General features: G+C 32.4%; 1 protein-coding gene across 1 annotated transcript in view; it reads right to left on the bottom strand.

Moving 5' to 3' along the window:
• Positions 1-5,794: 5,794 nt before the first annotated feature.
• Positions 5,795-15,098, bottom strand: part of LOC105359566 (F-box only protein 32) — a 28,941-nt gene continuing 19,637 nt past the window's right edge. The window contains exons 3-7 of the mRNA XM_011496181.1: positions 13,737-13,786; positions 11,348-11,534; positions 9,792-9,967; positions 7,767-8,017; positions 5,795-6,167 (exon numbers count right to left, since the gene is read on the bottom strand). Coding sequence (XP_011494483.1) covers positions 5,969-6,167; positions 7,767-8,017; positions 9,792-9,967; positions 11,348-11,534; positions 13,737-13,786 — 863 coding nt within the window. The 3' untranslated portion in view covers positions 5,795-5,968. The remainder of the gene's footprint in view (positions 6,168-7,766; positions 8,018-9,791; positions 9,968-11,347; positions 11,535-13,736; positions 13,787-15,098) is intronic.

The raw sequence follows: 15,098 nt of genomic DNA, 5'->3' as shown, positions 1-15,098 counted from the left end.
GGCGGCGGAGGCGGAGGCGGTGGCGGTGGCGGTGGTGACGGCGGCGGCGGTAGCGATCACGATGGTGGCGGCGGCGGCGCTACACTCGCGGTTCCATACAGATCCCAACGACCGATCGGCACACACTTGGGACGAAAACTTTGAATGCACCGACGCAAGGACGAGCGGCGTCACTGGTCGACTGTTTAATGCGCATGCGCCAACCCGCCATCCCTCGCCGCCTCTTTATTCCCGGAATCGCGCTGGGCATTCGGTCTCCCCAGCCGATAGGGGGACCTACTTTTCGGCATTAGGGCTGGCTTTTATAGGCGTGCATGTGTAGCATACGTGTCGAAAGTGTCGTCCGATGAATTAGTTGGCGGGTATTGGTGGGAAGTTCCTTCTCTTTCCTTCCGGCCGATTAAATATTCGTGGCTAAGGATGGGCGGTTGGGGCTGGGGGGAGGGGAAGATCGGTGTGTTCGAGGTCGTAAGTGGAGGTAGCGTAATAGTAGGGATTTGAATTGTCGTGGGTTTGAGGGAATCGACGAGATTGCGATGGTAAATGATAATTTCGGCAGTGGTTATTTGCAGGTTGCGTAATGATGATACTTTGAAAATGTATGAATAATGATAATTATAAATTTAATGAGATTTGTTCCGAGTTATTTCCTTGCTTATTATAACGTGCGAATAATTTGAAATACTCAACTTTAATGAGAAATGAGCTAATGAGCAAGATTTCGCCTTATTTTTCGTGGTCATTGAGTTTTTAGGTAGGAATTATTGTTGGAATCTTTGTATTAAACGGTTGAATTTGAGTAGGAGTTTGACGTAATTGACCGTCACATTACCAGGGACTTGGAGCTAGGAGAGCAGCGTGAACAAACGTAACCGAGTAGCTAGATATTGTAAATTGAAATTGCATTTTCATAAATATAATTTAAAAAATGTTTACGGCATAATACGTTTTGCGTTGAAGGTTTGCCATCGAGCATAATTATTCGTAGATGATATCGTTAGTTTGAAGAACGCGAATGAATGAATAGATTGATTTATTTAATTAAATGTTGATCTAATAAAAATCGAATCTAAATCTTTTGTGTGTGTGTATATATATATATATATATATATATTAAGATGATAGTAAAAGGGATATAATTATTTACATTAATAATTCAGGTGGATTACGCGTATCTGTTGTATTTTGTATTTATTTAAAAACTACAAATTGAATATCAGGCTTAAAATTAAATAATAATTATAAGATAAAATTAGTTTAGCACGATTAAATTGTCCTATGCTATTATAATCTGACAAATTGATGAAACACTACATCCATTATAACATTATAGAGGCATGTGTGACCATTTATTTTGTTTATTCCTCTGACGTATGCGAATTACATATGTAATTTTTTCATATTTACTATATTGCTAATATGTAAATAAAGCATAAAATTGTAATTGAAAAACTTAATTAAATGAGCGATATAATGACATTTTTTATTGGAGTAATTATTAATTTTTCAAATCAATGTTAATGTTAAAAATAATTGTTGCTCGTGTAATTTTATTAAATACGTGATATTGTATTAATATTTTTGCCAAGTAAAGTAAAAATATTGATTTTCAATTGAGCAAACGAAGAGATTGATTTTCTACAACGATAAAATTCAAATAAAAATATTTTATATGACATCCACGCCATGAATGATTAAATAGTGATATTTTAAAATGAATGGTACCAATATTATAATAAATGGAATAAAAAATGTCGTGGGAAATATAATTTATTTTTAATCATTTTTATTATTGATATATCACTGTATTTTAGTAGCATATATTATAATAATTTGTTTATCTCATAATATAACATAGTTAACATAAAACATCTTTCGTGGATCAATAATAAGCCAGATTCTAGATATAGACAAATTTATTTTTTTTTTTTTATTATTTTAATTTATAATTTTTTTTAATTATTATTATTATTGTTATATTTTTTTTTAATATTGTTGATAAGAACTACAGTTTTTATATATTTCAGTAGACTTAATTAAGTTCTTTAAACTCGCGCGAAGTAATAAAATAACGATCAATCTTGTCATAAATATATTTAAATAGATTTTTTTAAAAGCTTTTTGCATAACATTGCTCTATACACTTCTTATTTAGATAAAATTGTATCGAGACATTTTTCAAGACAATATATTTCTTAGGTGAAGTCTATAGCTTTTACGTTGTGTTTTTCTTTACCTATGCAGCTTATGAAAATTTTACAAGCAATCGGTATCGATTAAATCCTTATTCGACTGTTAATTGATTATTCTCAATTTCAATAATTGAGATCAACATCATGAATTTTCTCTCTACTACTGATAATGCCACCTTTATGCTGCACCCTACGTACTGACTAGGTTAGTAAAATATTTAAGTCATGCAACATATTTTTGGATTACAATTAGAAATAAAAAATGCATATCAAAAAGAATTACTTTTATCTTGGCATTTAACCCCAAATTTGTAAGAACATCAATTTATATAAATGCAATAGCATCTCCAGTTTGGCAGTATAATTTTCATTTTTTTTTTTCTTTTTTTTTTTTTAATAAATCATTTATATAATAATTGTCATTTACATATTTGCAAAAACTTACGCAAAATAATGCTAAGGACCAACATACACAAATTTATCACATTTATGAACATTCTTATTAATAAAATTTTCTTTAATGTTACCTCGAATGTATGCATAGCTGTAAAGTATTGAATAGGTCGATCCAATATAAAATATTATTGTAATTTATAATCAATCGAGCGATATTACTGATAAAGGGGAATATATTAAAGCTTGATAAATATTTTACTTCAAAATTACTTTAAACACTTGCATACACGCTTAAAAGCAAGCAATTCGTACTTGTAATATTTTGATTTTTAAATAATATTATTTGATACTTTTTCTTTATCAAAAATATTTAATTGCTTATTTGATAATATTAAAATATTACTATATAAATATAATTTAAATAGTATTTTTAATATAAACTCAAGGTCACATTTGCCTATAAACTTATTTTTTCCTTTTTTTATAAGAATTTGAAATTTTGTTCTTTTGCAATGTAAAGGTATTTAAGATAATTTTCTCAGCAAAAAGTACTTTTTCAGCTTTGGAGTATATTTAAATAAGTCTATACGACTGAGCATAAACAGGATCCTGAAAATGTGCTTCACATAATGTAAATACGCTCAATAATTTTGTTCATAATTGATTCCCATTTTACCAGGGACATCTTATGTAGGCCGAGAACATATGCTTGAACAATCTGCCTAGCTTCTTATAGATCTAATTATGTTCTTCATCCCTGTTAAATTTTATATTTTGTTAGTTTTGAGAGTTCAAGACTCATAATATCATCACAGAATTAAGACAATGTAAAAACCGTCTCTAATAATAAAATCATAATATGCTTTATTCTTGGACTTGCCAGAAAGCCAAAGAGCATTATGATTAGAAAATTAAATTGAAAATAAGTTCATATTGATGTAAAGAATCATGTATTTTCTCAACTTCGCGATTCGAATGATAAAATACTTTATACTGAAGTAATCTTATCATTGTTTATGCTCTTTATAAGACTATTTGTTTAAAATTGTAATTTTTTCTATACGAAATAAAAAAAATACATATATATACATATATGTATATATATTCACATACCGATTTAAAATAATGAATTATATTATATTCATTCGCGAATATAATCAAATTAAGATTATTTTCAAAATAATAAACGTTTCATATATTACAAATTACCTCAACTTATTTATTCATTATATTCAATAAAATTTTCTAACCAGTAGTTATGAAGTAAGCAAATTATAAAGTGAAATATTATAAACTTGAATACAGCCCAAAATTCTTCATCCTATGAATGTAAGATTAGCATTATTATAGATACATATTAATAAGAAGTTTATAGTTAAAGTGAAAGCAGTCAAGTGTCTTTGGCTTTCAGGAAGACTAAATGAACAGTTATGTAAAAAAATCGTACTATGTAAATATTATTATACTTCTACAGAGCTACCAAGAGCACCAAAAACGATTATTAACGAAGCTACGTAGGCTGATAAGTTATGATATTTCTACATACTTTACAAGAATAAACAAATGCAATCAACGATGCACTAGTGTCAATTGATGTTTTGTTATATTTATCAGTAATATACTAATGTTATGTATTATACGAACTTCGTGTTCTGGTAATTTGTATGACTTTTATGGTTGCAGAGGTCAAATTTTTTTTCAATCGATGAAGTTCGGATATCGATATTCGACATTATGTACAAGTAAAATATATATACGTATAATGTATTTATCGATGAAAAATCTATTTGTCTCTGGCAGGAATCATAAATCTTCGACTTATTAATAGTTTTTAACAATATGCCGACTTAACCAAGCATCAATAAATATTTTGAAAAACTCATTTTTAATGTCCTCGTATTATATTTTCAAAATTGTATTTAAACATTTTATTAACTACAGATATAACTTCTGTATATTTTCATTTACAGGCTTAACAGAATATAATTTCTATCGATATTTTTTAATTAAAATTTTTAATCCCAATACACGCAGTACGAACTATCTACAGTACAATAATAAAACAATAATTTTGTTTGTACATTTGATCGATAAAACGTTTGAACATTTATTATAAAATTTTCAATGTTCTCTTGTCTTTTTCAAAGTATTTAATGATACCCAGTGATATTTTGTTTAATATGCTTCACTTTTTTCCGAAATCTTATCGATAATGTACTCTGTTGATTATAATTGTACTGAAATATTGGACAATCACGCGATACTTCTGCAACTGTTAAACGTACAACATTTTACGTCCTTTAAACTCGATATATTATTCTATGTTTGAAGTTTAGATTTTTCACGACTAATCGGTCATTATTTACATAGAATTTTTCTTGCATATATCATTTGACTAGCAAATAGTAAAAGAAGCAAAAAACATTTAGTTATTTCGATGCTACTTTTTTATAGGAAAATGAAAGCTCCTTAGTCTATATTAGTGTAATCTGATTGAATTATTTATTTATTGTTTATCACATAAGTATAGAATGATGAAATTGTAATAATTCGGCAATTATCATTCGAATCAAAATTGGATTGTTTGAAGGCTTCGTATTGAATTAAATAAAAAGCTGGAAATTTATTATAATCACTGATTTTTTTTTTTTTTTTTTTTTTTTTTTTTTTTTTTTACCAAAGAACAAAAAAAAAGAATTTTATTTTCAAGATACGTAATCTCGCGTAGAATTTTATTTCACTATCGTTAGCTGTTTTTTGAATTTATTTTGACAAAAAACTTTGTATTTCATCATCAATGCCCGATCAACTGACTCGTAAATGATAAACAAGTGGCAAGAATATACGAAGGAAAAGAATGTTCCATACAGATTAGTTTTTCGATCTCAAAAGTATAGATTTTATTAGAATTTTGTATGAAAATTGATTTATTATATAGAAATCAGTTTTTACTCCCTGAATAAGCTCTTTCATTGATTTTTACCCAAAACCTAATTATATGCCTATGCCTGTGTGGGTGTGTGGGTTGCATATATACAGATTACACTAATGTATCTAAGAATTTTCGTAACCAAACATAAAGAGCACATAACCAGTACAGATTTTTTTTCGTCGTCAACAACAATGTCATACCTCATTCGCACGGCTAAATCACATCGCACGCGACAACAAAAAAAGAAAGAAGTTAGAGGCTTCTTTAGCCGCGCTGAAATAATGCATTACAATGCATAATCTCTCGATCGACTCGTTCACACTCCCATTCCCATAAATATTTGCTCTAAATCGTAAGTATCATAATTTTTCTTCGCTTCCATCTTCGTTAAATCAAGCCGCTTCTCGTCACAGCTGCGCATCGAACTGCGCATCGACGCGCTCCTCATTCACAGGGAGAAGAACTTAAGGAAGGTCTGGGGAGGGATCGGCACGTGGAGCGAGGCCCGATCGACGTCAGCGAGCTTCTCCTGGAAGGCCGGATCCTGGTCGGCGATGCACGGGTGCCCGAGCGACCGCCAGAACAGGCAGCGGCAGTTTCGGCATAGCTGAATCATTTCCGCGTACTCCTCTCTCAGCCCGTAAGACCTTTAAATGAGAGCGCCGTTATTTAAAGGAGATCATTTTGCCGCCTAAATCAACCTCGCTTGCGCCCAAATACACAGGTGTCAATAGGCTGCGGGAGATGGGCGTCAACCGCTCTACCTGCTCGCACTTTCAAGATCATGGGTGTGATCATGGGCAAGACACATTGCATGCGATAAGCAAGATAGTTAATTCCTCAAGTTGGTAATGACGTGGAGGAACGCGATGGTTTACAGACGTCGTAGGTGGCTGAGGTGTTTGGCGGTGTATAAGATGCATGAGAAGTGGGCAGGTTTCGTTTTTTCTTTAAATTTAGTCTTCCATCGCTTCCATTCGTCAAACGCGCGTAATGCAACCTATGCTACTTTAGTTTAGGACAAGTTTTCTCATGCAAGTTAAACGAGTATTAAAGTTCTGTTATCCTTGGGCGCCAATTGCACATTATTCGTTATAGCATTATTCAAGGCTCTTAATTGTAGAGCTATGAAGTTGTTAGAATTTCAACATCGAAACGAAATCTTACGAGAATTTTAGAATATTATCGTGGAAAATAAATTTCCGAGTATTAAAATATTATTGGTAAAATTCAAGGTTTAGTTGAGTTATTATCCATGCTCAAGATCTTTAATGCTACGTAAAAAACTTACGTTATTCAAAGTTACAGTACAAATTTCAGTTTAATTAAGGATTATTTAAAACTTATGGTTATCGTTGTTCATTATGTGCTTGCTTGTTTGCAGGTTACAAACTTTCAGTTAGTTGGCATATGAAACAAAAAAAAAAAACAAAAAAAAAAAAAACTCCAAATATTGGTATTATTGCACAAATGTATCGTTAATTGTATAATTTACATATTAATTACGGTATTAAGTAATCTTAAGTTAGTAATCTTAAGCTTAACTTTCTGGAGGATAATTTAAGTTGCAATGTTAATAAAAATGAAAATTATAAAATTTGTTAATGGCCTTTGTAGTCATATATTTGTGTTGATTATGGATAATAGTTTGAAAATGTGCTGCAATTATATATGAACTCTTGTTCTTGGCAAATGATCACACAATCAACGTATTCCGTTCTTCAATCATGTATTGGAGTAATTTAATTTCTTTATTAATTAGTGAAATAAAGTAACGAAAAGTCAATTAGTAATCGTAGCATATAAAATACATGAACGTCCAAGCATTTTAAAACGGTACTTAATTAACTCAATGCGCACACACGCACACACACACACACATACACACACATATATATATATATATATATATATATATATACGCACACAAGTGTGTGAGTAGATGAGGCTCGATTACGTTGCTTAATATATAATGTGCATTGCACTTTGTATATTTTATTTATAATCCATCAATGCCCAAAGCAATGGCTCAATAAAATTTTATCACTCGAGCTCTTTCAAACATAATTATAATGTATGTTTGTTTGTTCGTTAAAGTAAGGATAAACGACGAGGTGAAAGGAAAAATCATAACGGTCCGGCAATAAAGTCTCTCGGAAGCGTCACTAATTACCGGCAGCTCGCACAATGGCCGCCGCGATAAAAACGAGAATAAATAGCTATAATGTAGGCATATAATAATTTACCTCCGGGCAATGGTAAATATGGTTTTCCAGTCTTTTTCGGGATTGTTCTGCCGCGCGGTAGCGATCTGCTGGGGCGTGAAGTGGTATTGGGCGAGTTCGCGCCAGATTCTCTGCTCCTGGGCGAGGACGGCAAGGTGCTCGCAGGCTTCCGATGAAGCCTCGATATCCCGGGGATCGCTCAGTCGTAGCAGGACCTCACGGCGACACTCTGCCGGCAGGTCTGACCACTGGGGCTGCTGCTCCTCATCAGGCTAGAAAAGTCCTTGTGTTACACAAATGCCTTATTGTCCGTTCCCGTTTATGGGGCCGTGCGAGCGTTATGAAGGACCTCCGAACTATATAAGCCTTCGGCAACTATACAAGCCCGAGGACTCGTGGTTCCGTGTAAAGGATCGGCCCTATACTAAAGCAATAAGACGATCGGACTTTTTTCTTTTTTCTTTTTTTTTTTTTTTAAATTTGTAATACGTAAATACGGCCGTTGAGAGTCACGAACGCTTGTATAAATTAATTTGTTCCTAAAATGAATATTTAGGACTGTTTGAATAGGTTGTCATTTATTTTATGAATTTTTTCTTGTGTTCTATGTCTTCATATTATATTATTTACAAATTATCAATATTATTAGAGTAATGATAAATATGCTCAGTCATTTTTAAGCTGTTCGATAGAATTACATTGTTTGATATTAATGCACAATCTGGACTTCGCGAGATGTATGCGCAGCGTTAAAAAAAAAAAAAAAAAAAAAAAAAAAAAAAAATAAAAAGGAAGAAGAAAAAGAAAAAAAAATAATAATTAAAGAATAGCATTCTACTTTCCATTAAAATAAACAAACTAAACTCTTCAAGGATTTGTATGTAATAAAGAGCCGAAGTTCTCGATAGTGTTTAATATCTCAAATACGTGAATATTATAAATTAAAATAATTTCAAAACAATATGGCAATGTGATATTTGCCTTCTAACGATTCTTCGAAGAGTAATACAAAATATTTGATACTAAAAATCCAATGCTCGTAATAATTATTATGAACACATTAATTCTATGACAGATTAGACATAAAATCTGTTTTCAATTAGCTCGAGACGGCCATTTTTATAATGAAAATTCTAAAATATGAACTTTAATGAGTAATATTCGACAATTAATTTTCAAATATTTAGAAAATAGTTAGAATTTACTTTGATATAGAAATTAAAGGTTAATTTACGGGACCGTTCGGCACCCTCAAAACTTGTCAAATTAATTTACAAGCTTTAAATGTAAACGGCATCGTCGATGTTTTTCATCAACAACTTTTAATCAATAATATTATATCCTCAATGTAAGATTGGACTTGAAAGTGCGCGCATTCCCTATTCGCTACTCCTATTTTTCTTTTACAAATATGTAAAACTATGTTCTCAAATATCTCAACGATAGCGTTATATTAAGAATGCGTAAACTTAAAGCGATTACGGATTACGGATAAAATACGGAAAAAACATTGCGATACTGTAATTTTGCCAATTCTCGATATTCCTATATTATTAAAATTTTCTAATTTACGAAGATACGTTTGATTACATTTGTTGGGACATAAAAATATAATATGCAATGAAGGAAAATTAGAAATGTCTATTACGCAGTTAGACGAATGAAATTCATTGAAAGTGATAGAAGATATTGATCAATAATACGGTGAGTATTATTGTGCCTCCAATGTGAAATTAATGGATTAATTATTTGAGAAATGGCAATAATTCTCCTCTAAAAGTATCTCCAAATTAGTGCAATTCGTTCATTAATAATGTAGAAAATGTCTAAAAAGTCTTCGTAGTATGCAAAAAATTATTTGTCCTTGAGAAAATACTTTAATTTTGCCAAAGGCAGATTTTTGCCTACTGACGCATCGTGTCCAAGTCTCGTTCTTACAATACAATCAAATAATTCGCCATCCCAGGCTTCCTGCTGTTATCCAATCATATTCAACCGTCATTCTCGATTAATGCTTAATTGGCGAAAGCATTGGCAAATTTTTACCTGAGTGATGGTAATTGAAGATGCTATCTGTAATATTCTGTCTAAAGCAGCTTTATGCTTCTCCCACAAAATAACCGAACCCAATGGTCTTCCACCCCAACAGCAACCTGCACTGAAAGCTCGAACCCTTTCGATAAGTCTACGTAGTCTACCTGTTTGTTGCTGCGATAAGGACACTGAAATCAAAGTAGCAATGATGATTAATCATCATTTATAAATAAAGCTTTATAAATGTAGCTGGACTAATGATTTTGGATGAGTGGGAGATTAGAAATCGTTATCTCTTTACATTGGTAAAATTATAACAGATGCAGATAATTAAAATGAAAATAAAAATTTTTACATTTCTTCTCCGGTAATGTAAGAATAAGTGACTGGTTATTTTGAAAGTGATTGGGTATCGTGAAATTTAAAATGAAATAGTGAATTCAATTCATTTTTAACGTAGAGGATGGAAAAAATTGAGTTTCTTTGTGGGTGGGAGGGGCGGGGGGAGATGGGACGACAGTAAATTAATTGCGACGATATTCGTTCATTGTTTATTCTTAGAAATCAATTTTTCGACTATACGAGTGGCTTATTATCTAATTGTATAATTGCACACATCACTATACAATATGATAATATTGATTCTACCGTATGACACTGTTTTCTCAATACAAAGCATTATTGCAGTTAGCGTTATTGATGTTAAATCATTTAAAATTATTTAAAGGACACATAAATAAAAGATGGTACATTTTACTAATCTGGGATAGACTCAAATTTATAGGATGTACATGACTAAATAGAACTTTGGTTTATCGTACGTGCGTGCGTGCGTCCCTTTTATTTATGTTAAAGTTAAATCTTTGATTTTTTTTTTTTTTTTTTTTTTTTTGAAGAAGAAGAAGAAGAAGAAAATCTAATGCGGAGTTTGTAATATTTGACTAAAGTTAAAAAAAATTACAATAAACTATAGGTTGATTGCACTTTTGTTATCGGCACTATTTTCATTTAGCTGGAATTTCAAAACTACATTATCCATAAGCACGCCATTATTATTTCGGACCAACGTCTTTCCTCTAAGCGGGCAGATATAATAATCATAACACGAGTAATTGACAATTAATTTAATACCGAGAGTCGAATTCCATCGCTTGTGGAATGACTACGAGCTTCCGGGCTTGTCCGATAATACATCGCCATTAACGTTGAAAAATTAATTAGCTGCTCGCCCGAGCAAATTCATGCAGCCCTCTACTGCCGATGCACTTAAGCCGTATTCCACGAGGCTGGACGAGCAACAGCTGAGACAATAAAGCAAAATTACGGAATGCGTTTTCCGGCGGTAGGCAAATTGAGAGAATGCCCCAAGGCAGGATGTGTTACTTAAGGAGAGCGAGACGGTGGCAGGGTGGTTGGGTGATAAGGAGGAGAAGGAGGAGTATGAGGAGGGATACGTGTTGTGCCGCGTACATGGTTGGGACAATTAAAAAAATGATTCACTTTACGGGCGCGAGGAGGAGGAGGAGATGGAGATACGTAGGAAATACTTAAGTGGCTTTAGTCGTCACCTTCTAGTGCGACCTCCTCGAGCATGTTGAAAAGCACTCGCTGAGCGCAGCCGCTCAATCCTCCCATTCGGTGGCTCACCAGCAGATCGAGGAGACGCACGATGTAATTAAAGCGCCGGCAGTCGTGCACCGCCGATAAAAAGTCGAGCCTCTTCAGGGCGTCGCTCAAGCCGTTGAATCCTGCGATCTGCGCAATTTTAAGGATAGCGTGAGTCTCGAGGATCGGCGGCTTTTAGTTGCTGGTGGTGATCGGGGCGATGGCTTGTCGATTGCCTTGTACATTATTCGAACCGGCTCGATCGATGATATTTTGGCTGTGCGCGACGTGGCCGATCAACGATGGCCGACGATCTTTCAGAAGGACCGACACACGTTGTCAAGCGAATGCTATTTGCTCATTCGTATGGAAGGAAGGCGTTAACATTAAGATGGACCGTTGATTACGGATGTTTATTATGGATCTTATCGAACGTGGAGATCCGATAAAGCATTATTCGACACACTTTGTGCAATGATGCTTGATCGCGAATTTCAATATTATTTCCCTTTGCTTACTGCGTTATTGTGTTTTTGTAGTAAGCGATTCATTGATTATAGAGAGAATTAATTTTATGCGAATTTGTGAGCATCTTCGACATCCACAATTATAATACAAAAATTTCGATTAATTTCCTAAGATTTAGCAACGACGAGTCGTGAGTTGATATTTAAAATACTTTATTTTCATCGTTACCGAATTCTTATTTCATAAGAGTAAAAAGTTTCATTCCCCGCTATCCTATGCCTCACTCGTCTAATTATAACTTAATTTCTATCGTTTTTATTTAAATTATTTGTATTTTATTCTTTTGGTATAATATTGTATTTGCTTCTATTTAATATTTGCAAGTGCACGACCTCGTACATTTATTAGATTCTTAATTACGTATAATCATAAGTATCTAGTTTATTAAAAATTCCTATTTGCCTGCTCATCGTAGCTCGTACATTATATTTCACTTTTCATTTTTTTCTTTTTTTTTTTTTTTTTATTTACTCTCTTGACATACGATAAGTATAAAACAAAACAAAACAAAAACAAAAAACGAAAAACAAAAAACAAAAAACAAAAAACAAAAAACAAAAACACAATTGTTATAATAATTTCATGATTTTATTTTAATATTAATATTCTCCAAGTGCAATGAAAAGAAAAGCCAGTGAAAGTGATAAATACAATTAATAGGACATTTACTATACGTACGAGCATTTTAGATGGGAAAAATAGGAAAATATTATACCAAACAAGATATAAAAGTGGCATTATTTATTGTATAAAGTTTATTACTTAAAATTAGATTTGTATAATCCTCGTTTTTGTTATTTATGAAAGTTGAAACTTGAAAATTATATCTATTTCTTGCGTATAAAAGCATTAGCTTCACTCCTATTATTATTATTATTATTATTATTATTATTATTATTATTATTATTATTATTATTATTATTATTATTATTATTATTATTTATACAACTGTTAATCTTAGAACTTTAACGGTTTCGACAAAATTACCACGTTCCGCTTAATTGAAATAGTAATTGCAATTCGTGTATACGTAGCTAAGAACTTTCGTAAAATTTCTAAACGCTTTGTATGGCGAGAGTTGGAAAATTAGTAAAAAATGTTAAATTCAATTCCGTTTTCAAAAGCCGTTAAAACTCGTTAAATTTATAAACATCTTATTTATTATAATTCATTGCAAATATAATAATATTGCCTCGCGTTTGAAAATGACACCTTATTCCCCTTTTTCATTAGCTAAGGTGGACCATACGTGACAAATGTATTTACATTTCACGTTAATTTGCAAATTGCACATTAACCGCGTACAGATTGTCGCACGACGCGCTAATTTATAATCAGAAATTATCCTTTGGATTAATAAGAGCTCGTAGAATTTCCGGCATCGGAGTTTCTGGACATATTTATGAGAAACATTTAGTGCCATTGGGCATTTAATTGTAAGCCCCATGGACGATCGAACACGCTCGGTCAATAATAAAACAATAGAGCATTTCCAAAAATCAGGATCACGTGACCTTAAAGCTCGAGGTGCGCGGGCGTCGTCCGTAGATAAGGGAGTACGTCATTAAAGATTTCAACGTTCATCTCGCGGGCAATGAAAGCGAGCCGACGAAATTAGTTCGCCATGCATTGTCAAGATTGATGGTAATGCCGGTTTATTTTCGTATCCGTTCCCTCGATCTCATTCCGCCCGCGCGGCAAATGTAACTTCCCCACCACGTTCAACTAAATAGAATTTCATTTTCTTTTTTCCCCCGTATGGAGGATGATCTAAAAATAAGAGGCCAGTGGTAACAGCTAGCACACGTCGGAAGAGTCACTCACCTCGCGGGTGCACTTCAGTGTGATGTGACAGTGTGGCTGGACGGCATCTTCTGGAATGGCGAAAAAAGAAAGATAATGGCGTGCGTATTGTAGCTTCTCTCGAACTCGACTTCCCTACCCCTCTCTCTCTCTCTCTCTCTCTCTCTCTCTCTCTCTCTCTCTCTCTCTCTCTACGTGCGTTTAAGAATAAACTTCCGCAATTTCGCGCTGACAATTAACGTTCTCTCGCATTCAGAAATTTCTCGGGGATGTGGAAGCCCCTTTCTCTCACTCTCTCACTCTCACTCTCTCTTTCTCTCTCTCTCTCTCTCTCTCTCTCTCTCTCTCTCTCTCTTATTTTTAAACTGCAAGGAAATGGGGATAAAGTGAACTAGTCCGTAATATATGAGACCGAGCGAGATGTGTGCCTCGGGCATGTCATCGTATATTAAACGGCTGGAGCAAGGATTTTCAGTTTTATAAAAGCTTAGATTTTCCATTCGAAATTATTAAACGTTCCTTTTACCTTTATATTTACTTCGAAAGTTATTTCAACATTTATTTTACATCTTATTCATGGCTCGATTCTTATTTCTTATCAATCTGCTGCTATTTAGCATTGACAATACATATTAGTATGCAAATTTATAAAGACAATCATTAATTTACTACGCGCGCACGCATTAACACAGAGAGAAAAGGACCAACATATCGATAGATTCACTATCGAACGTTTTTAGTGTATTTTCTTTTTTTATTAAATCAATTAATAGTAAGGTGTAATATCGATAACAGTCAGTATCGAGCATATATGTTGTATTTTTCTAGAGAAATTAATTTCATACAGATTCTCAAAATTTATGGCAAACATTATAAATTCTATATATGAATACTAAATATATAAAAGAGATAGATGCCAGATTCATTCTGTCGAATCGAAAACATAAACTATAAAATTCTTTATCTACATCAAACAAAATTATTGGTAATAATTTTATGTCATTTAATGCATATTAAGACCAAAGACAAAATTCAATCGTTAAATTATGAATTTTAAATGCTTTTAAATGTTTTTTTTTTGTTTTTTTTTTGCTTTGTTTTTGTTTTTTTTTTTTAATGTTTACGTGATTTTAAATGCCAGTAAATATTTTTACTAAATTGATGTTGTATATTTCGCTTTCGAGTCGAAAGATGTTTTCTAATGCATAAAGAAAATAATTTATTCTTTCAAATTAAAGTGAAAGGTTATTCATATTTTGAATTAAACACGTTAAGATATTTATCTAATAGGGCTATACTAATGAAAAACCTAACTCCCACTATAATAAATTAATAAATATATAATTATTTATTTATTTATTTATTTTATTTTATTTTATTTTA

Source organism: Ceratosolen solmsi, unplaced genomic scaffold, assembly GCF_000503995.2.
Source record: "Ceratosolen solmsi marchali unplaced genomic scaffold, CerSol_1.0 scaffold29, whole genome shotgun sequence".
Classification (NCBI taxonomy): Eukaryota; Metazoa; Arthropoda; class Insecta; order Hymenoptera; family Agaonidae; genus Ceratosolen; species Ceratosolen solmsi.
Note: the sequence above shows the minus strand (reverse complement) of the source record. Positions and strands in the feature narration are given on the sequence as shown.